At 43.2% G+C, this 19,885-nt stretch overlaps 7 protein-coding genes across 7 annotated transcripts; 2 read left to right on the top strand and 5 right to left on the bottom strand.

Moving 5' to 3' along the window:
* Positions 1-1,620: 1,620 nt before the first annotated feature.
* Positions 1,621-1,918, bottom strand: LOC115624946. Its single transcript, XM_030519797.1, has one exon. The coding sequence runs from the start codon at positions 1,884-1,886 to the stop codon at positions 1,743-1,745; it is 144 nt and encodes a 47-aa protein (XP_030375657.1). The 5' UTR covers positions 1,887-1,918; the 3' UTR covers positions 1,621-1,742.
* A 2,578-nt stretch (positions 1,919-4,496) lies between these two features.
* LOC115624833 lies at positions 4,497-5,775 on the bottom strand. The gene is made up of 3 exons (XM_030519679.1): positions 5,559-5,775; positions 4,899-5,410; positions 4,497-4,809 (listed from the first exon to the last, which is right to left on the bottom strand). Exons 2-3 carry the CDS (start codon positions 5,047-5,049, stop codon positions 4,631-4,633), a joined length of 330 nt encoding a protein of 109 aa, XP_030375539.1. The 5' UTR covers positions 5,050-5,410; positions 5,559-5,775; the 3' UTR covers positions 4,497-4,630.
* Positions 5,776-12,177: 6,402 nt separating this feature from the next.
* On the bottom strand, positions 12,178-12,660 carry LOC115624870. Its single transcript, XM_030519714.1, has 2 exons — positions 12,491-12,660; positions 12,178-12,433 (listed from the first exon to the last, which is right to left on the bottom strand). Exons 1-2 carry the CDS (start codon positions 12,658-12,660, stop codon positions 12,211-12,213), a joined length of 393 nt encoding a protein of 130 aa, XP_030375574.1. The 3' UTR covers positions 12,178-12,210.
* Positions 12,655-13,953, bottom strand: LOC115624657. Its single transcript, XM_030519438.1, has 3 exons — positions 13,737-13,953; positions 13,078-13,589; positions 12,655-12,988 (listed from the first exon to the last, which is right to left on the bottom strand). Exons 2-3 carry the CDS (start codon positions 13,226-13,228, stop codon positions 12,810-12,812), a joined length of 330 nt encoding a protein of 109 aa, XP_030375298.1. The 5' UTR covers positions 13,229-13,589; positions 13,737-13,953; the 3' UTR covers positions 12,655-12,809.
* A 3,697-nt stretch (positions 13,954-17,650) lies between these two features.
* Positions 17,651-18,031, top strand: LOC115624659 (cytochrome c oxidase assembly factor 4 homolog, mitochondrial). The gene is made up of 2 exons (XM_030519439.1): positions 17,651-17,832; positions 17,889-18,031. The coding sequence occupies exons 1-2, from the start codon at positions 17,707-17,709 to the stop codon at positions 17,958-17,960; spliced, it is 198 nt and encodes a 65-aa protein (XP_030375299.1). The 5' UTR covers positions 17,651-17,706; the 3' UTR covers positions 17,961-18,031.
* LOC115624656 (peptidyl-tRNA hydrolase 2, mitochondrial) lies at positions 17,944-18,432 on the top strand. Its single transcript, XM_030519437.1, has one exon. It carries the CDS (start codon positions 17,944-17,946, stop codon positions 18,355-18,357), a length of 414 nt encoding a protein of 137 aa, XP_030375297.1. The 3' UTR covers positions 18,358-18,432.
* LOC115624869 (GTPase Era, mitochondrial) lies at positions 18,367-19,708 on the bottom strand. The gene is made up of 3 exons (XM_030519713.1): positions 19,451-19,708; positions 18,682-19,387; positions 18,367-18,623 (listed from the first exon to the last, which is right to left on the bottom strand). The coding sequence occupies exons 1-3, from the start codon at positions 19,706-19,708 to the stop codon at positions 18,433-18,435; spliced, it is 1,155 nt and encodes a 384-aa protein (XP_030375573.1). The 3' UTR covers positions 18,367-18,432.
* Positions 19,709-19,885: the final 177 nt, after the last annotated feature.

Raw genomic sequence — 19,885 nt, 5'->3', positions numbered from 1 at the left:
CCTACAGAATTTTGTCAATACTGTCCACAAAAAATTCCACGTCGAAAGAGGCGTGGCAGACAGCACAAATATATCAGCATGACAAGACGAGTCGATCTATGTCTGTCCGTCCGTATGAACGCCTGGATCTCAGAGACTATATGAGATAGAGGCACCAAACATTGCACAAAGATATCTTATGTGTGTACGCTGTGCATGTTTGTTTTATTTTTCTGAATTTTCTGCAAATCCACATAAGGCATCTTGGAAAATTCCCTATAAAGGGGAAGTGGGGGGAAGATCCTTTCTCGGACCTATGAAAACCTGGATACCAACTTTGGTTATTCCACTTTTTATAGTTTTTGAGATCCTTGTGTTTATCCAGACGGATTTGTCTCGTCATGCTGATTAAGAATACATATACTCTATGGGGTAGGAGATCCGTCTGACCGTCTGTCCGTCTGTCTGTATCTCAGGATCTCAGTAAGTACAAGAGCTAGGATAACCAAAATTGGTACCAAGATTCCTATAAGCCCTAGGCAGATCGAGTTTGTTTATTTTTTCTGATACACCCCCCCACTCCCCCGCAATTCGTGGAATTCTCGGAATTTTGAAATCAATTTTGGTAGGTACATCCAGTTAGTACTAATGTGTCCGTGTGCCAAATTTCATCATGATAGGTCAATTCTGAAGAAAGTTATAGCCATAAGTAAAATTGCTGCTCATGCGCTGCCTGCAGCTCTGTCGGCAGCGCTGCCCGCAGCTGTTGTTGTTGTTGCTGCTTTGGTTCAACTTTGTGCTGCATACATACACGCATATAAACACGCATAGGTACGTGATGTAAATATATGCTGTTTAAACTGAACATAAACATGTATTCTAATTTTATTTAATTAATTATTTTAATTAATTCATTCATTCATTTTTTTTAATAATTTAATTTTTTTTTTAATTTTTTGTTTTAATTTTTCCTTTTTGTGGAGAGTACAGGGTATTTTACTGTCGGGCTTGCTCGACTGTAGCGTTCTTTCTTGTTTTTTTGTTTTACTGCATACAAGCACGCATAGACGCGATTCTGATGTAAATCTATGCTGTTGAAATTGTACATAAACAGTTATGTCTGTATGCATGTGTTAAATATTTGATATTAATAAAAATTTTGAATCCGTTCGACTTTAGCATTCCATTCTTGTTTTGGTTGTATGTAAGCATGACAGAATAAGTCAAAGCAGCAACAGCAATAGCTGAGAGCTATATGGCTATAACATTCGTCACAATTGACATATCATTATCAAATGTAATATATGGACATATAAGCACTAACTGGAGCTATTTGCCAAATATGACTTTGAAATTTCAAGAATTACGGGAGCTTGAAAATACACCAATATCGGAACAGACGGACGGACAAAAGGACATGGCTTTATCAACTTGTCTTGTCATACTGATCAAAAATATATATATTCTTTGTGGGGTCTGCCACGCCTCCTTCTGTGTGTCACATACAACTGCACAAAACTAGTATAGCCTTTTCCCTTTCAAAGAGATTGTATTTTACATACATACCTATATACCACATATTTGGGGCGATTGAAGATTGTAAGCATGTAACAATAAAAACAAGTGACGAAATTGTCAAACTTGAATGCACAAAACATATATTTATTGACTTCATGCACTCATCTTGCAATTATTTTTATACAATTTCTTTGTTTTTATTTTGTTTAATCCTTTTTTTCGGCCATTTAATATTGTCCATAAGTTTATGTTGTTGTTGATCTGAACGGACAAAGTGGGGAGTTAAGCAAGCAAGCCATCAGAATAAATGTAGACTCTGCAGCCGGTGCACTGAACAGCAGCAGTATGGATATCAGTAGTAAGACGAAGAGAAAGTTACTTAAATTCATGATGATATGGAGCTGTTACAAGCTCAACAGTAGCCACTGAGCTTATTCACACTAAACTTAACACTGGACTTGCGGCGCATCACCAGGTCGTATTTATATCAATGTTGCGCCACATAGAATTCCATGACACAGAAATTTAGTCAACATTTGCACAGACACAGACCCATGCGCCCAGCCAATGTGGGTCATAAGTGCTTGTCCAGCTGGAAATTCATTAACGGACACCTCAGTTAGATAAAAAAAACGGATATCGAGATGTGAGAACGGGTGTTTCGAATTGTCGTTCATTGAAGAAATCGAATTGGTATTACGAAGATTTTGATGCTTATGTACTAATGTTTCAGAGACATACATATATTGTAATAGTTTGTAAATTAAATTAAATTTTAAAATTCAGTTTTCTTTATCTGTATTCAAGTTATCAGAGGGAGCTAAGTTTTAGTCAGAGTTGTCTACCTAAGCACTCTGCAAGCCCTATCTAAACATAATTATAAAACAGTTTGTACTGACTGACTGATTGGTGATCAACGCACAGCCCAAACGGTAAAAGATTGGAACTGGGCTCAAGTATTCTATCATAATGTATGAGCCCACTAAGAAGCGGTTTTGGAAAATTTTAACGATAAATGAAGGAAAACGATCAACAAAGTTTGTTTTTAAAATCCGCATTTCACCAACTTAAAACTCGGTTTATATAATCTATGACAGAATACCAAAAAAAACTACAAACTCGGCTTTTGACATTTTTTTTGGAGCTTGAATTATTGGAGTTTTAGAATTTCTTCACATTTTGTCTGACCGATTTCAAATCGATTTCGATCTAAAACTTGACCTTCAACAATACACAGCGTTCACACATAACGCATCTATCTGCAAAATTGGATGCCTCTAGCTCTTATAGTCTCTGGGATCCAGGTGTTCATAAAGACAGACAGGACTATATCGACTCGTCTTCTCATGCTGGTCAAGAATATATATGAGGGTTCTGCCACGCTTTTTTTAGCCTGTTACATTTTTCATCTTTAATAAAATAAACATAAATCTTTATTCTGAAGGCATCAATCACCTAATTTTGCATATGATTAATTTATTTTTTTTTATAGTTTTTATGAAACCAATCTACCGTGTAAAACGGAATTATGTGCATACTCTTGTACATTTTATGTACGGAGCATAAAAATTACCTACCCTGAATATCAGTATCATACTACATAAATATACATATGGTCATATGTATGTAGTATTGGTATATTGTTCTGTTTCCTTGGTTGACACCGACTCCAAAAATAACAATAATTGTACCTACATAATTTTTTGATTATTAAGTTGTAGAAGAACACGCAATTATTTCTTACTTTTTAGTGCCTGATAATTTGTTTTGGAATAGTTTGAAGCCGGTTATTTTTTGTTAAAATTGTTTTTTATGTAAAAGCAAAATTCATAAAAGCTACATTTTCTTGGGATATCCTCAAGAAAGTTATTATAGCAACAGTAATTTGGGCACAAATCGGTCCTATGACAGCATTGCTATAAACAAAATTTAAGCTCTAATTGATTTGAAAAAAAAAACGGCTTAAAAAGTCTCAGTATTCATACGGATGAGCGGACGGACAGAGAGACGGAGAAGTTCATATCCACTCGTATCATCATTATAATATACTATATATGTATACCTACTGCATGGGGTATGCTACGCCTACTTCTTTATAACATTTTCGAAGTCTTACAATAACAAATTCTAGTTTCACCAAACAAATTGAAATATAAATGTGTTATTATTTATCGAATAAAAGGCTTTTCTGAATTATGTATGTATATACACATGCATACTAAAATGTATTTTGAATGCATATAAAAATATATTTGCGCACTTGCAGATTGTATTGCTGCCCAGCCCTGGGTAACCCAGACTGCGGTCTGTCCAAATGTCACAAACTGTCGGCAGAGACCACACGAACCGCTGCAGACGCCGGACTGGGAGATAACGATATTTTGTGAACATTTTAAACACGACACTAAACTTAATTACAAACATCCAAGCCAACCCACTGGCAACATAAAGCACATTGTGCAAATTTTATTTACGGCTTGGGCACATTTTCAATACATTTGAATGAAATTAGTTAACACGCGCATTGCGTAATTGTGCGTGGCTTTTTATTCGAGTGTGAGAGTGTGTGAGTGTCAAACATTTGCAAATGTGATATGCCAATTTATATGAATGCGAGGATTCAATTGAATTGTACTTATTTAGACTGTATGTACGCGTAATTGCCCAACCTGATTATAGCTAATTACGCTGCAAGCATTTAATGGTCGTACGAAAAGTGTACTAACGTTGCAAATTAAAGTTTATAACAAAGATTTCCAGTAACAATCTAACCGCAAACCAGAATACGTACATTCGTACTTACTAGTGCTAAGTTAGTTACTAAGTTTTATTGAATCTACTCAGTATGAATGCATCCATCCCAAATGAAAATATTTAAAAATTGCCTTCAATTCCCAAGTTGATTCCAACTATAAATTGTTTTAGATACAAAGTAAAATCTCTTGACATACTGCGAGTATACAAGTATACTTGTATTGTTGCATCGGGCTGGTCACGAAGAATAAAAGGTGGCAGCGCTACGGAAGGCGCCAAGAATTTACAAAGGTACTGCAGCGCCATCTAGCGGTACCGAGCGAGGCACCATGGTGGCAACTGCAGCCACGCAGGCGCAGGGTTGTGTCCCGATGGCACCTCAAAGTGGGGAAACGTCAAGGCCGTGATGAACGGATGCGCAAGGACGTAAAAATCCGCAGGCATACGACATCCGGCCTATAAAAGGCAAGCCGCAACACGCCATTCCTGTTTTTGGGGCGACGGTGCAGACCCACGAGGCAGTGTTTTCGTTTGGTGAACTGGAGGCCGTGCTGAAACCTGAAAAAGGAAAGGAAGAACCAGAAGCCGTTCGAAGGTGAGCATAAGGATATAGATGCAAGGCAGAACTAATGCCGATGTATACATACCTGTATATCTACTTAAATGTGCCGACCAGTGCTTAAATGCCTTTTGTTCCTTGGCATATAGATTTTCCGGCATATCGCCAAGTTTTCGGACAGCGGTGGAACCATACACAGCAGCTGCAGCGGCCGTCATAAGTAGCAGCACGAGCTGCATCGTAGCAGGAGCAACAGCGACAGCAGCAGATCCAGCACCAGCGTCTTCAACGACAGCAGCAGATCCAGCACCAGCGTTTTCAACGGCAGCAGCAGCAACGACAGTGGCAGCCGGAGCAAAGGCGCCCACCCAAGAAGTGGCAGCAGCAATAGCGGCGCCACCACAACGCAACAGCAGACACGTCCGTCTGCGCCATCAGCAGCGGAGGATAGACAAGCCGGTGAGTCCGTTCCTTGGCCACGCGCCGTGCCTATTGTTCGCGGTTGAGCAGCGACATCAGGCAGAGATCCCGCGCGCCTTACGTCGTGTCGTTTGTATGGGCTGCGCCTGCAGGGTCCCACACGCCGCCCCATTGAAGTTTCTGCAAAAGAAAAAAAAGGAAGATAATACAAAAGAAAGAATATATACAGATATAATAAAAACCAAAACAAGGCAGAAAGTGGCACCTAAACAGAGCTTGGCGCTCTATTTAATTCAAAAAAAAAAAAAGTTCACACTCTTATACACACTTATATTGTATGAAGATTGCCAATTGCAGTAGCGCGCAGTGTTTTATATGTATTCTTATATTTCTATTGCGCCCATGACCGTCGAGAGCTCTCGTTAGGATTTGGTTAGACATTTTTCTATAAATTTTTGTACCGCGCATATTTTTCTCATACACATACACATATATCTATATACATATTTATTTGCCATAAACATACTTGCATGTTGGCGCACATAAAGAACCGCATTGGCCGTTGGCAAGCCTTCTTTATTTTGTTTTTATATAAATTATTATTGTTCCATATTTACATTGTTTTCACTCACACTCAATCACACTGAAATATATGTATGTTTGTAGCCACATAAACTGAAAATTAATTGTTAATTTTAATGGTCGCACCGTTGGTGATGATGCATTAAAGCAGCATCAGTAGGGGCGGGAGACTCACCTGTGCCATGGAATAGCCCAAGCACGGTCCAAATAAGGGTATCCAAGAAACATTTTGCCTTTGGATACAGGCAGGGAGGGTACGCCTGGGATAACAACAGCTAAATCCCATACAGTTGTCCGATGCCTCCAATCCCTGTCCGTCCGCACGTATATTATCTCCTTTTACAGTCACCCGTATTCGTACGGATGGCTTGAGGGAGTTATCCGTTTATTTGTTTTCTTGTCGCAGTACGTTTCTTTTAGTTTATGTTAGTTTTTTTGGTTTGTTTACGTTTTGAATTCGGTTTTGTATATTGCGCGTCGAATTTATTGTAGTGATGGCATTTTGTTTATCGATGGAGGAACCGTGTTATCGGTTATTGTACGACTCACGCGGGCATAGGGTTGGAACCACACACCCAAGGAGAATTCCGATGAGCCAGCCGGCGTTGCCCAAGAGGAAAAGCGTAGTCGTAACAATATGGCGCCCAAATTGGATGTTTGAATTTTTAATGCCAAGGAGTAGGTGGAGTTGTTTAGGGCCCTGTACCACGTTTGGGGAGGAGTCTAGGCAGCCGCCGTACGCAGGCTGAGAATTTAGATAGGAAAAAAATAAATTAAGCCGATGGCTAGGGGCCGACGATCGGTATGGTAGGGACGGAATCCCTTATAGCACCAACTGCAAGCGTGTGTGACATGGACAGTAAGTCACGAAGGTGCGAGTATGAGCCCTTCGTTTGCGACTGCCATTTGGAACGACGCTAGGCAATGGGTACTATGGGGGGATTCCAATGCGCGTTTGTTTTGTTATTTCGTTTCAGTGTTCTTTGTTGTAATTCTTGCGTCAATTCGTTTGTGCACGGTCGCCGTGGTGTCATCGTGTTTGCCTGGTGGACGTAGAGTACCGGTGGCCCAGGATGACTAGGAAAGTCGCCTGCGATGCACCGCTACGCACGGTGAGCCAGAGCAGATGGTGCACAAAACAGAATTGGGTGTCAAGAAGCAACCATTTAATTTGTTGGCTGTCGTTCATCGCCGTCAAGGCGATAAATGTAGCAGCGAACAAATATAGCAGGATTGTGGCGTAGGGCAGCTGTAACAGGCGTAGATATTAGAGGAGCCGTGTTTGGGTTCCGGCGGAGTGTGAGTCTCAGCCCCTATATACAGAAGTTTAAAAGAAAATTTGTTTGTTTATTGCTTACATTTTATTAAGTCTGTTTGGTTACGTTTGGTGCATATACATATGTTACATTTGTCTTGTGGTTGAGCGTATATATATTTTTTTTTGGTTTCCGTGCAAAGTTGGACGTGAATTTATTTAAAGATTTGTTTTTTTTATTTTTACTACTATATTCATATTTATTTATTCCAATTCACATATTTATCTATTTATTGTTGTACCTATTTATTTATTTATTTATCCATCATACATATTCAGCGTACATATATTTTCTTGCCCATTTGTTTTTGTTGTTTTGGGCGTTTGCAAACATTTTCATTGTTTGGAATACATATATACAATTATCCAATTAATACGATTTTTTCTTCGGGGCCTGCTTGAAAGCTGAACAAATTCATAATCCAAAATATAAATAAATATTATAAAAAAACAGAGCGTATTTTTTTTTGGATTGAGATGGAAAAGGATTCTGCGCGTGCGTATAACACCAGGTCGAGAACGGCCAGAAATGATGATCCAGTGCTGGAGGAACACCTAGAAGGAGCCGTAGGTTTTTCCACCGGTGGCCTCATGCACACTCCTCCGAGGCCGTCCATAGCACCAGCAGTACACTGGGACGCCGAGCCAGTAGTCGCGTCGGTGGTAGAAGCAGCAGTGGCCCAGGCGAACGAAACATACCGCCAATCGCAAAAAGAGGGTATCAACAAAGTGTTGCAGGAGGAAATCCGAATGGGGTTTCAAGACTTGATGGGCGCGTTGAAAGAAGTTTTGCAACCGCGAGCGAATAGCGGCGATTCAGCTGCAAATGGAGCATGGCAACCGCCAGTCAGCCAGAATCGGGGTGCGGTGCCAAAACGGCCGCATCAATACCAGGCTGAACCTCTAACACCAGCAAGAGGAACTTCGCGTCCAGTAGCAAGGCCAGCGGCAGCTAATTCCTCCAGTGGAGCTGGCAATAGCAGCAACACAGCTCGAAATTGGCAAAATCCCGCAGCACAGTCGGCCCGTCGAAGAGGCAACAGGCGTTACGATGGGAGTGGTCAGCTGGACCCGCCTCCTCCGTATGTAGCGGCGAATGGCAGATCCGGATGGTGCCGCGTCGAAAAGTGGGACATCGTTTTCAGCGGCGATAAGGAAAAAATGGCTGTTGAAGACTTCGTTTTCCAGGTCGAGTTCCTTCAGAGGCAGTGTCGCTGCGCATGGTCCGAAGTATTAAACAGTTTCCATCTGTTAGTAACTGGGCACGCTCGCGAGTGGTACTGGCAGTACGTCAGGGACCACCGGGCAGACAGCTGGCCAGAACTAAAACGAAGCATGCTGTCCCGTTTTAAAGGCGCCGCCGATGAATTCGAGCGCATGCGTAAATTGCGCGAAAGACGGCAGAAGGCAAGCGAAAGCGTTGAGGAGTACTTCCATGCCATGAGGAAACTGGCGTCGCGTCTCCACACAGCACCATCTGAAAACGAGATGATGAAATATATAAAAAAAGGATTAAAAATAGAACTAGCTCGTTATGTGTATGCGATGCGCGTGTACACGGTAGACCACTTACGTGACGAATGCGTAGAGGTGGAAGCTATGGTCCAGCGGCGGGAAGGCGTGTTCCCAACTCGCAGCGGCACACGTTTTAGTGGCGGAAACCGTCCACCGGCAGTGGAGGAGTTGGTCGACGACACTAACGGCGAGGAGTCGGCGGATTTCGGCGTAGTTGAAGAGGCGCGTTTGGCAAGGCGTCCGCAACAGGCGTTAGTTTGCTGGAACTGCAGACAAGCCGGCCATAGTTTCCGCGACTGCATGTCACCGGAAAGGCGCGTCTTCTGTTATAGGTGTGGCAGGCCCGACACCTATAGTCCAACCTGTCCCGATTGCACGGGAAACGGCCGTCGGAGTGCGGAGCAAGTGGGCGAATCGCGCTCGACACAGGTGCCCACCAGGATGACAGCGGAGCGGTCCTGAAAGAAGAATTTCATAAGAAAAATACCCCATATAGTAATAAGTTGAAATTTTTACCGTACGAGGAAAAGATGCGGGCATATCTGGAGGCGCGTAATAGAATTTTTGCCCAACATCAGTTAGATGGGATGAGGATGGTGACAGCCAAAGTTAAAAAGGCCCGAGCACGATTCCGAGTGAGAAGGCAGACGAAGAAGCTGGTAGCCGAGGCAGTGCGACGCGAAGGAGCAGCAGATCCGAGGATTTTTGCCGAAGTACTGGTACGAGGCCACGTGCTACGCGGTTTGCTGGATACCGGGGCCTCGGTAAGCGTGCTAGGCAAGGGCAGTCTGGAACTGCTGAAAGAGATTGGCATGGTGCCCAGAAATTACATTTCGATAATTAAAACAGCAGGCGGTGAAGACAGAGCCGTAATTGGACGAGTGCGTTTACCAGTGGTGTATCGAGAAGAGGCCAAAGAAGTGGAATTTTACGTATGCCCATCACTCGAACAGAACGCGTATTTCGGTATCGACTTTTGGCGGCTGTTTAACTTGGCACCACTATTAATTCCTCCAGAAAAGCCAGCCGTTAAAAGACTTGTCCTCGATGAATTGCTAGCTGATAGAGTGGCGCATTATGCGGACCAGGATGAAGTAAGGCCTGAACCAGATATGTGGAAATTGAATGAACAACAAAAGCTGCAATTGGAACAAGTAAAAAAAGAATTTTTAACCTTCGAAGAAGCGGGATTAGGCAAGACTACTTTGGAGACTCACCGAATTGAATTGGTCAGCGGAGCAGAGCCAGTGAAAGACAGGCACTACCCTCTATCACCCGCTATGCAGAAGATTGTGTGGGATGAGGTGGACAGCATGCTGGCGCTTGGCGTCATCGAGGTAAGCGATAGTCCGTGGAGTAACCGCACCACCATAGTGCGACGGCCGGGCAAGAACCGCTTTTGCCTCGATGCCCGCAAGTTGAACAAACTGACAGTCAAAGATGCCTATCCGCTACCATGCGTGGAGGGAATCCTATCTGGAATCGATCAGACATATTATATTTCCAGTGTGGACCTGAAATTTGCGTTTTGGCAGGTGGAGTTGGAGGAGTCCAGTAGAAGGTGCACTGCGTTTACGGTACCAGGGCGACCGTTGTACCAATTCCGCATGATGCCTTTCGGGTTGTGTAACGCCGCTCAAAGGTTGTGCCGGCTGATGGACAAGGTCATACCGAATGAACTGAGGTCCAACGTTAAAGTATATCTGGACGATTTGGTAGTCTTCGCGGCTGATTTTGATACGCACTTGGAGTACCTGAAGAGAGTAGCTGAATGCCTCAAGAAGGCAAACCTGACGATAGGGTTACAAAAGTCGAAGTTTTGCTTTAAAACGTTGAAATACCTGGGATTTATCGTGGGCGGCGGCGTGCTTCGAACAGATCCAGAACGGGTGCAGGCGATACAGCGCATACAGGTGCCAAGGTCCGTAAAGGAGGTTCGAGCTTTCTTAGGAACCGCCGGGTGGTACAGGCGATTTATTAAAGATTTTGCCACCTTAGCGGCTCCGCTCACTGAGGCTTTGAAAAAGCGATCGGGAGGTAGGTTCTCACTCGGTGGCGAAGCGATTGCAGCATTTGAGGCGTTGAAGAAGGCGCTCACATCTGCGCCAGTGCTGGTACACGCGGATTTTTCACGCCCATTTTTTGTACAATGTGACGCATCCCATATTGGCGTCGGAGCCGTATTATTCCAGGTGGATTTGCAGGGAAACGAGAGGCCCATTGCGTTCTTTTCTGCCAAGATGAACAAGCACCAGGTGAACTACTCGGTGACCGAGAAGGAGTGCTTGGCGGCGGTATTGGCGATACAAAAATTCCGGCCATACATCGAAATGATGCCATTCACAGTCATAACCGATCACGCCAGTTTGAAATGGCTGATGTCCATGAAGGATTTGTCCGGGCGATTGGCTCGTTGGTCGTTGCTGCTCCAGGGCTTCGACTTTGAAATCACGCACCGGAAGGGCTCCGACAACATCGTGGCGGATATGCTGTCCAGAAGCACCGAAGCCGAAACTTTAGAGGAGTTGGATTTCTTCCCAGGAGACCTGTTGGGTATAGAAACCGCAGAATTCGAATCAGAGGAGTATCGGGAGCTGATTAGCGAAATTCAAAGTCAAAAAGATAAATTACCTGATTTAAAAATTGAAAACGGGGTGATCTACAAAAAGACATCCTTCAATCGGCTAGAAGATCAGCTCGAAGGCAGTGTGTGGAAACTGTGGGTTCCGCGTGCGCTAACCGGCATGCTTATATCGAAGGCCCATACCGAAGCGTCAACGCATGGAGGAGTGTTGAAGACGTTGTCCTGGTTGCGGCGGCAGTTTTATTGGCCGGGAATGGCCAAAGACGTTGCTGAAGTGGTCCGAAAATGCGTGGTCTGCAAAGAGACGAAAGCCACCAATTACGGGATGCAGGTGGGAATTGGTGCAGAAGTCGTCACGGAGAGGCCGTTCCAGAAGTTATACATAGACTTCTTGGGCAAGTATCCGCGATCAAGGAAGGGGCACGCCTTCATATTCATAGTGGTAGATCACTTCACCAAATTCACGTTCCTGAAGGCGATGCGAGAGGCCACCACTCGGAGCGTCGTCGACTTCTTGGTGAACGAAGTGTTCCATACGTTCGGCGTTCCAGAAGTCATACACTCCGATAATGGTAAGCAATTCACGTCCAAGCAGTTTGCAGACATGATGGAGGGCTACGGTGTTAAGCATCTGCGGACACCGGTGTATTCGCCGCAAAGCAACGCGTCCGAAAGGGTGAACCGGACTATACTGTCCGCGATACGGGCGTATCTGGGGCAGGATCACCGCGAGTGGGACCTACACCTTCCGGAAATTGAAGTGGCCATCAGAAACAGCGTGCATTCTGCGACTGGAGTAACGCCTTTTTTCGCACTATTCGGCCGACATATGATGTTGCACGGTTCGCAGTACCGATTGGCGAGGAAATTAAGGTCCTTAGACGAGCACGAATTCGCAGCGTTGAGTACAGCAGACAGGCAATCCCTGTTGCAACAGAAAATCCAGGCACAATTGCATGCGGCGTATGAGCGCAGTAGCGTTCGCTATAACCGGCGTGCGCGGCGGCTAAGACTAGCGCCCGGCCAGGAGGTATACCGGCGAAACTTTGCATTGAGTGATTTCAGCCGCGCGTTCAATGCGAAATTCGCGCGGAAATTTCTAAAAGCTCGCGTAAGGAAATCCATCGGCACCAACGCATACGAGCTGGAAGATTTGCAAGGGAACTTGCTGGGGGTATTCCACGCAAAGGATATCCGAGTGTGACGCCTGTCCTAAGGCAGAATGGATGAATATAGGGAGGAGGATGCAGCCAGAGCTACTCACCTGAAGATCAAGAGTGGGTGTGGCCTACGTTGGGCGCCGCGGTAGTAGTCATCCGAGGCAACGCCGGACTCGAAGCAGAGGACTCCAACAACACCAGCCGTTTGATGCGCGCAAACATCACTTCGGGGCACGAGCGTCCGCCCACTTGGATATTTGCGGTGGTGTTGCATCGGGCTGGTCACGAAGAATAAAAGGTGGCAGCGCTACGGAAGGCGCCAAGAATTTACAAAGGTACTGCAGCGCCATCTAGCGGTACCGAGCGAGGCACCATGGTGGCAACTGCAGCCACGCAGGCGCAGGGTTGTGTCCCGATGGCACCTCAAAGTGGGGAAACGTCAAGGCCGTGATGAACGGATGCGCAAGGACGTAAAAATCCGCAGGCATACGACATCCGGCCTATAAAAGGCAAGCCGCAACACGCCATTCCTGTTTTTGGGGCGACGGTGCAGACCCACGAGGCAGTGTTTTCGTTTGGTGAACTGGAGGCCGTGCTGAAACCTGAAAAAGGAAAGGAAGAACCAGAAGCCGTTCGAAGGTGAGCATAAGGATATAGATGCAAGGCAGAACTAATGCCGATGTATACATACCTGTATATCTACTTAAATGTGCCGACCAGTGCTTAAATGCCTTTTGTTCCTTGGCATATAGATTTTCCGGCATATCGCCAAGTTTTCGGACAGCGGTGGAACCATACACAGCAGCTGCAGCGGCCGTCATAAGTAGCAGCACGAGCTGCATCGTAGCAGGAGCAACAGCGACAGCAGCAGATCCAGCACCAGCGTCTTCAACGACAGCAGCAGATCCAGCACCAGCGTTTTCAACGGCAGCAGCAGCAACGACAGTGGCAGCCGGAGCAAAGGCGCCCACCCAAGAAGTGGCAGCAGCAATAGCGGCGCCACCACAACGCAACAGCAGACACGTCCGTCTGCGCCATCAGCAGCGGAGGATAGACAAGCCGGTGAGTCCGTTCCTTGGCCACGCGCCGTGCCTATTGTTCGCGGTTGAGCAGCGACATCAGGCAGAGATCCCGCGCGCCTTACGTCGTGTCGTTTGTATGGGCTGCGCCTGCAGGGTCCCACACGCCGCCCCATTGAAGTTTCTGCAAAAGAAAAAAAAGGAAGATAATACAAAAGAAAGAATATATACAGATATAATAAAAACCAAAACAAGGCAGAAAGTGGCACCTAAACAGAGCTTGGCGCTCTATTTAATTCAAAAAAAAAAAAGTTCACACTCTTATACACACTTATATTGTATGAAGATTGCCAATTGCAGTAGCGCGCAGTGTTTTATATGTATTCTTATATTTCTATTGCGCCCATGACCGTCGAGAGCTCTCGTTAGGATTTGGTTAGACATTTTTCTATAAATTTTTGTACCGCGCATATTTTTCTCATACACATACACATATATCTATATACATATTTATTTGCCATAAACATACTTGCATGTTGGCGCACATAAAGAACCGCATTGGCCGTTGGCAAGCCTTCTTTATTTTGTTTTTATATAAATTATTATTGTTCCATATTTACATTGTTTTCACTCACACTCAATCACACTGAAATATATGTATGTTTGTAGCCACATAAACTGAAAATTAATTGTTAATTTTAATGTTCGCACCGTTGGTGATGATGCATTAAAGCAGCATCAGTAGGGGCGGGAGACTCACCTGTGCCATGGAATAGCCCAAGCACGGTCCAAATAAGGGTATCCAAGAAACATTTTGCCTTTGGATACAGGCAGGGAGGGTACGCCTGGGATAACAACAGCTAAATCCCATACAGTTGTCCGATGCCTCCAATCCCTGTCCGTCCGCACGTATATTATCTCCTTTTACAGTCACCCGTATTCGTACGGATGGCTTGAGGGAGTTATCCGTTTATTTGTTTTCTTGTCGCAGTACGTTTCTTTTAGTTTATGTTAGTTTTTTTGGTTTGTTTACGTTTTGAATTCGGTTTTGTATATTGCGCGTCGAATTTATTGTAGTGATGGCATTTTGTTTATCGATGGAGGAACCGTGTTATCGGTTATTGTACGACTCACGCGGGCATAGGGTTGGAACCACACACCCAAGGAGAATTCCGATGAGCCAGCCGGCGTTGCCCAAGAGGAAAAGCGTAGTCGTAACAGTATAATTTAAAATAATAACTTTCACACTTATCCCACTATCGACTATTAAAGAATAATTTGTAAACTCATAATACGGAACCTCAGTGCAAACTTTATACCGATAGAAAGCGTACAAAAAATCTATTAAGTCTTTCCTAAAAGAAAAAAACACAATGTTTGCTTCGAGACTTCGGCTTTGACATTGCCATACTTTCGTCAGCATAGAATTAGCAGAATAAGCATATAGGAATACAAAGAAGAGCACAACGGACGACCGCGCAAACAAAACAAATCCGAAATCCAATAGCCTTGTCTCGTCGACAAGGCAAAGTCGACACGCAAAATAAACAGACAGCCAAACTTGGGAGCAACTGTCAAATGAATCCGCTTTAAATACTATTCTTTACGTCTGGTTGTCAAGCGAAATCTGATCAATTTAAAAATACTGCAGCCTGGTTCGCTAATTGTCAATCAGAAGTTTCAATTACAGCTTAAAAAACAAACTTCTTACCAACTAACAATTAAGAACTTTGCCAACCTAAAGCTACAAGTTTCTAAACAATTTTGTGGCAATTTGCCAAGCGTGACAAAGCGGAAGTGCGAGAACGAGAAATAGTTGCCTTTCGACATTAAAATTTGCATAAAATTAAAACTGTAAACAAAATCCATGCCTGGAAAGGGTTGGAGTGGGGATGGGGCGGCAGTCTTTATGGCACCTGACAAGCGAGTCAGTCGTGTAAACAAACCCAGCACCTTCTTTAATCTTAAAAACGCTACGCAATTCGGCCGCCGCATGTGTGCATATTTCGTAGCCACCCACAATTCCCTCATGAATTATGCATAGAAACTCTGAACTAATGCTGGGGTGGACATTTTAGCCCATGTCAACAATTAAAAGAAAACAATCCTAATGTACCAACAGGCACTTGAGAAAACTTTTAAACAGCTGCAAAGAAGTTATGCAAATCCTCAAGTACGTAGTACGTACTATAATCATTTGATTTGATTTAACATGGGTAAGATGTTTTTTATGGAAATACTCTCAAAAGTCTATAAAGGACATAATTCATATAGAATATTGATATACATACATACATATTTAAAGTTGAGAGAAAAACAAGTGGAGAAGCTAAAGTCAGGTGTCTCAACATAGAATTACTCTGTACATGTGCGAAGAATATTTATAGAAATTGCCTGAAATTGCCAACACATTATATTACGTACATATGTATATACCAATAACTTCCTTGGAAATCGGCTTATCGTAATAAAACGCACACAAATAATTTCATGTAGAGTGTAAAAAATAAATAAATAAAGGAGTCAGAAAAAACCTTTTGTGCCTTTATGTAATTAACAGTCCTTAAATGCAGGCTACGAACATTGTAGAAGGTGTGCTGGTCAGAGAAAAAAAGTACGTGCACAGAGTAATAAATAAAACCTTTCTGTTGTTCTGCCAGCGATTAATCAAGCAACGGACTAACACAAACTGTCTTTAAATAAAATAAATTCCTTTTGTTGGCCAAGAAACAGTTGCGGGAAAGTAAAAGGAATACCATAAAAGAATTTGAAAAGGTAAAAAAATAAGGCGTTGTCTGCTTGTGACAGCAAACTAAAAATGGCCGCCTCAGCTAATGATACCATGACAACAGCCCTTTAATCAAATTAGTAATCCGTTGAACATCTTAGCTGGCAGACATTTCAGCTGTATTGTAATCGCACTCATGTATATTTTAATATTAATTCTCGATTCTGCGTTTCATTTTTCCATTTTTGTTGATATCTCTTTTCGTTTAAAAGTTATACTCATTTAAAATTTTGACTTCGAACTGGGTCGAAAAAGCTGTGAGCCTCTGTATGTAGTTAGATCAAATTGAATTAAAACAAGAAAGGAATGCTAAAGTCGAGCAGGCTCAACTCTTAAATACCCTGTACCACCCCACAAAAAAGTAATTAAATTAATTAATTAATTTAATTTAATTCATTAACTAAATTAATTTAATTAATTAACTAAATATTAACTAATTAAATATAAAATATTCCATGCATGCATACATACATTTACATTTACATCAGAATCGTGCCTTATGCGTGTTTGTGTACTTGTACATATGTATGTATGTGTGCATTGGGCCTGGTTATATGGCTATAACTTTCTTTCCGATCATTCTATCATAATGAAACTTGGTATACGGATATATAATTACTAACCTAATGTGGCTACCAAATTTTAGTTCAAAATTCCAAGAATTACGGGAGTTATAGAAAATCGGTAATAGGGGCGGAGTGGGGGGGTGGATCAGAAAAAATGAACAAACTCGTCCTTTCTCGGTTTCAGGAGAATCTGTATACCAAGTTTGGTTATTCTAGCTCTTATACTTTCGGAGATCCTTGCGTTCATACAGACAGACAGACGGACAGACAGACGGACAGACGGTCAGACGGACAGACGGACAGACGGACATCGCTATATCGACTCGGCTTGTCATGCTGATCAAGAATATATATACTTTGTGGGGTCTACCAAGCCTCCTTCTGTGTGTTCCATGTGCACTCGCACAAAACTAATATACCCTTGTACCCTTTGGGTACAGGGTATAAAAAGCCTTTAGCCCTGTAACACTACACTAAAATTTAAAATCAGAATATAAAATTATAACAGTCGTAAACAGCATCCACCTGGAGTTTCAAATGCTGGCCAGCAGACTTTTATGGTTGGTAATCGTCTCTTTTCCGCATCTAACTATGTATATGTGTTTAGTCTGTGTTTCGTGGGATCTCATGGTGCAGTTGGTAAAACTACTACACATAATATTCTCAAGCTTGAGCGTTGGTCTAAAAAGTGAATTCTTCGTGAACGACTCAGCGCCATAAAGCAATCGATGATTTGAAGAATGAAATCGATAATATCGATTGTGCTATCAAAAAGTCACAGCTCTATTCAGAATTTGTGTCACGGTGAAAATATCGGCAGTGACATTTCAATTCAAAACGATGTGACATGGACAGCTACCGTGATATAGGAACAAATACATTAGTATCACTCATCTCTCTTAGGCAGACGTAACACTTGTATTTGAAACATATGTATAACAACTAATATGTCCACTGTTGTGGAACAAGATCCTGTGGAATTAATGCTAAAGAAAACAGGTTGCATTGAACTACACTACAAAGTGCAAGAGTGCATTGCAGAAACAAACGACTGGCGAATGTGTCAGGAGAAGGTTAGCAACGACATAATATGAAAAGTGGAATATCCATATTTAAGTTAACTTTGCAGGTAAAGGAGTTTAAAACCTGCATGCAAAAGTATGTGGAACAACAGAGGCAAAAGTATGCCCATGTTAAGTAAAACACTAAAAAAATTAATAAGCACCAGCCTTGGTAAGCCAGCCAAACTAGCGTTAATAGTGCGCAGCGATCTGAAGATGGGCAAGGGAAAAACTGCGGCACAGTGCGCACATGCGGCTATCATGTGCTATGAAAACGCAGCTCACGGCACAGCTGAGCAGTCGGCACTGCTGCAACATTGGGGACGCATAGGTCAGCCGAAGATTGTGCTGCGTGTTGACACTTACGAACAGCTCAGCGGACTACAAATACAAGCCCAAGATGCTAACCTAGTGACTGCATTAGTAAGAGATGCTGGACGTACGCAGCTAGAACCTGGCACAGCAACAGTATTGGGCTTAGGACCCGCTTCGGATGTCGAATTGGATAAACTAGTGGCGCATTTAAAATTGTTATGAGTGGAGATGTTGAAAGTAAAGATGGTTTTATATTGAGACTAAACAATTTATATCGACACTTGTAACATCAACTTATCAATCTGACAAATCCTTTTTACCACCAGAAACGGTTGAAATTGTTAGCGAAACTGCTTGACCAAACATTTCTACCAAGTCTGAGGTAACACGCTCGGTAATTTGTCGTAGCCTGCCATTAGCCTCTCCGCAGATTAGACGCTCAATTCGCGCAGTGGGGCATTGCACCTGCACGGATGTATAGATTACACCTGAAAGAATAAAAGGCATAAGAAAAGTATACATATTTGAAAAATTAGCCTTCTATACTTTTCTCCTCCCCATAATACTCTAACTGACACTTCAATTTGTACGGTATTTCCTGAGGCAAATAGTCCAGTAAACGCGCCATTACGCTCTCAACAATAAGATCCTGTGGGCAGTTTGTAGTATGGATACCACCCTCAAAGCGCCAATTTCTGGCCTTGGCATTATCGATCAAGTAGTCCTGTAGATCGTGCAAACCATTTCCTGTGAGTGCAGACACTAAAAACACATTGTCAAAGTGACTCCAACTGGTTTCGCGTTTGCTAAGTGGCGTGCCTTTCTCAAGTTCATCGCTGTCAGATTTCGGTACGCAAGATCCACTTTTTCCACGTTGTACCCCGGCCAATGTGTCGTTCGTTAGGGTCTTGATTAGATCCAACAGCACACGCTTCGACTTCAGAGTATCAATTTTGTTGAGAATCAGAAGACTTGGCCGGTAGGCATAGGCTTTCAATGTATCGATAACAGTGGGATGAAGCTCCTTACGCGTCCAACTATTTGACGCATCATGCACTACAGCTATGATGTCGGCATGCTGTATGGCATGTCTGTACGCGCTTTTAAAACTCTGCTCGAGGTGGTGTTTACGTATTTCTCGCTGTGTTACTAGACCGGGCGTGTCGTAAAACACTAATTGCGTTTGTCCTGTAGTCAATATGGCAGTGTTCGATTGACGGGTAGTGTGCACTTTTGCAGATGTTGGACAAACCTTGACAACAATTTATTCAAGTTTATATAAACAAGGATATGAAGGTGTGGTTTGTAAATTTACCCTATGGTTGATAATATTATTGATGAACGTGCTCTTTCCCACATTTGGTACACCAATAACGGCTACGTGAAGCGCCCGTTGCTTATTTTCAGCGCCCGAATCCGGGATGGAATCGGCAAGTGTCGGAACCGACTTTCCTGCTTGTGTGGTGCCATTGGTCTGAGTAGCTGCGCTCACACTGCGTGTGCTTATCAGAAAAAACTTGTATTGTTTATTATATTGTTCTAAGGCTCTTGCAACAAAACTACAACGCATCATGGCTAAAATTCCAGTGTTGCGTAAGCGCAAGGTGCTCAGCTGTGACCGCTCGAAAAAGAAAACGCCACCTGTCGGTAATATTATCTCCCTAGCGCTTAACACTGCGTGTTGCCAACACCGCGCTAGCCTGTTTTTATTCAACAAGATATAAGTTTGAAAATGTTTCAATTAAGTTTG

The sequence above is a fragment of the Scaptodrosophila lebanonensis genome, unplaced genomic scaffold, assembly GCF_003285725.1.
Source record: "Scaptodrosophila lebanonensis strain 11010-0011.00,11010-0021.00 unplaced genomic scaffold, SlebRS2 tig00000061-arrow-pilon, whole genome shotgun sequence".
In the NCBI taxonomy this organism is placed as follows: domain Eukaryota; kingdom Metazoa; phylum Arthropoda; class Insecta; order Diptera; family Drosophilidae; genus Scaptodrosophila; species Scaptodrosophila lebanonensis.
This window is presented reverse-complemented; position numbering and strand designations above follow the sequence as displayed.

Coding starts and splice junctions, on each gene's coding strand:
- LOC115624946 (XM_030519797.1), bottom strand. CDS start 1,886: ATGAATTTAAGTAACTTTCTCTTCGTCTTACTACTGATATCCATACTG.
- LOC115624833 (XM_030519679.1), bottom strand. CDS start 5,049: ATGCAGCTCGTGCTGCTACTTATGACGGCCGCTGCAGCTGCTGTGTAT. Junction 4,810..4,898: donor ACATTTAAGTAGATATACAG/GTATGTATACAT, acceptor TTCCTTTTTCAG/GTTTCAGCACGGCCTCCAGT.
- LOC115624870 (XM_030519714.1), bottom strand. CDS start 12,660: ATGCAACACCACCGCAAATATCCAAGTGGGCGGACGCTCGTGCCCCGA. Junction 12,434..12,490: donor CACCCACTCTTGATCTTCAG/GTGAGTAGCTCT, acceptor GCCTTAGGACAG/GCGTCACACTCGGATATCCT.
- LOC115624657 (XM_030519438.1), bottom strand. CDS start 13,228: ATGCAGCTCGTGCTGCTACTTATGACGGCCGCTGCAGCTGCTGTGTAT. Junction 12,989..13,077: donor ACATTTAAGTAGATATACAG/GTATGTATACAT, acceptor TTCCTTTTTCAG/GTTTCAGCACGGCCTCCAGT.
- LOC115624659 (XM_030519439.1), top strand. CDS start 17,707: ATGTCCACTGTTGTGGAACAAGATCCTGTGGAATTAATGCTAAAGAAA. Junction 17,833..17,888: donor GGCGAATGTGTCAGGAGAAG/GTTAGCAACGAC, acceptor TTAACTTTGCAG/GTAAAGGAGTTTAAAACCTG.
- LOC115624656 (XM_030519437.1), top strand. CDS start 17,944: ATGCCCATGTTAAGTAAAACACTAAAAAAATTAATAAGCACCAGCCTT.
- LOC115624869 (XM_030519713.1), bottom strand. CDS start 19,708: ATGATGCGTTGTAGTTTTGTTGCAAGAGCCTTAGAACAATATAATAAA. Junction 19,388..19,450: donor ATAATATTATCAACCATAGG/GTAAATTTACAA, acceptor ATTGTTGTCAAG/GTTTGTCCAACATCTGCAAA. Junction 18,624..18,681: donor GTATTATGGGGAGGAGAAAA/GTATAGAAGGCT, acceptor TTATTCTTTCAG/GTGTAATCTATACATCCGTG.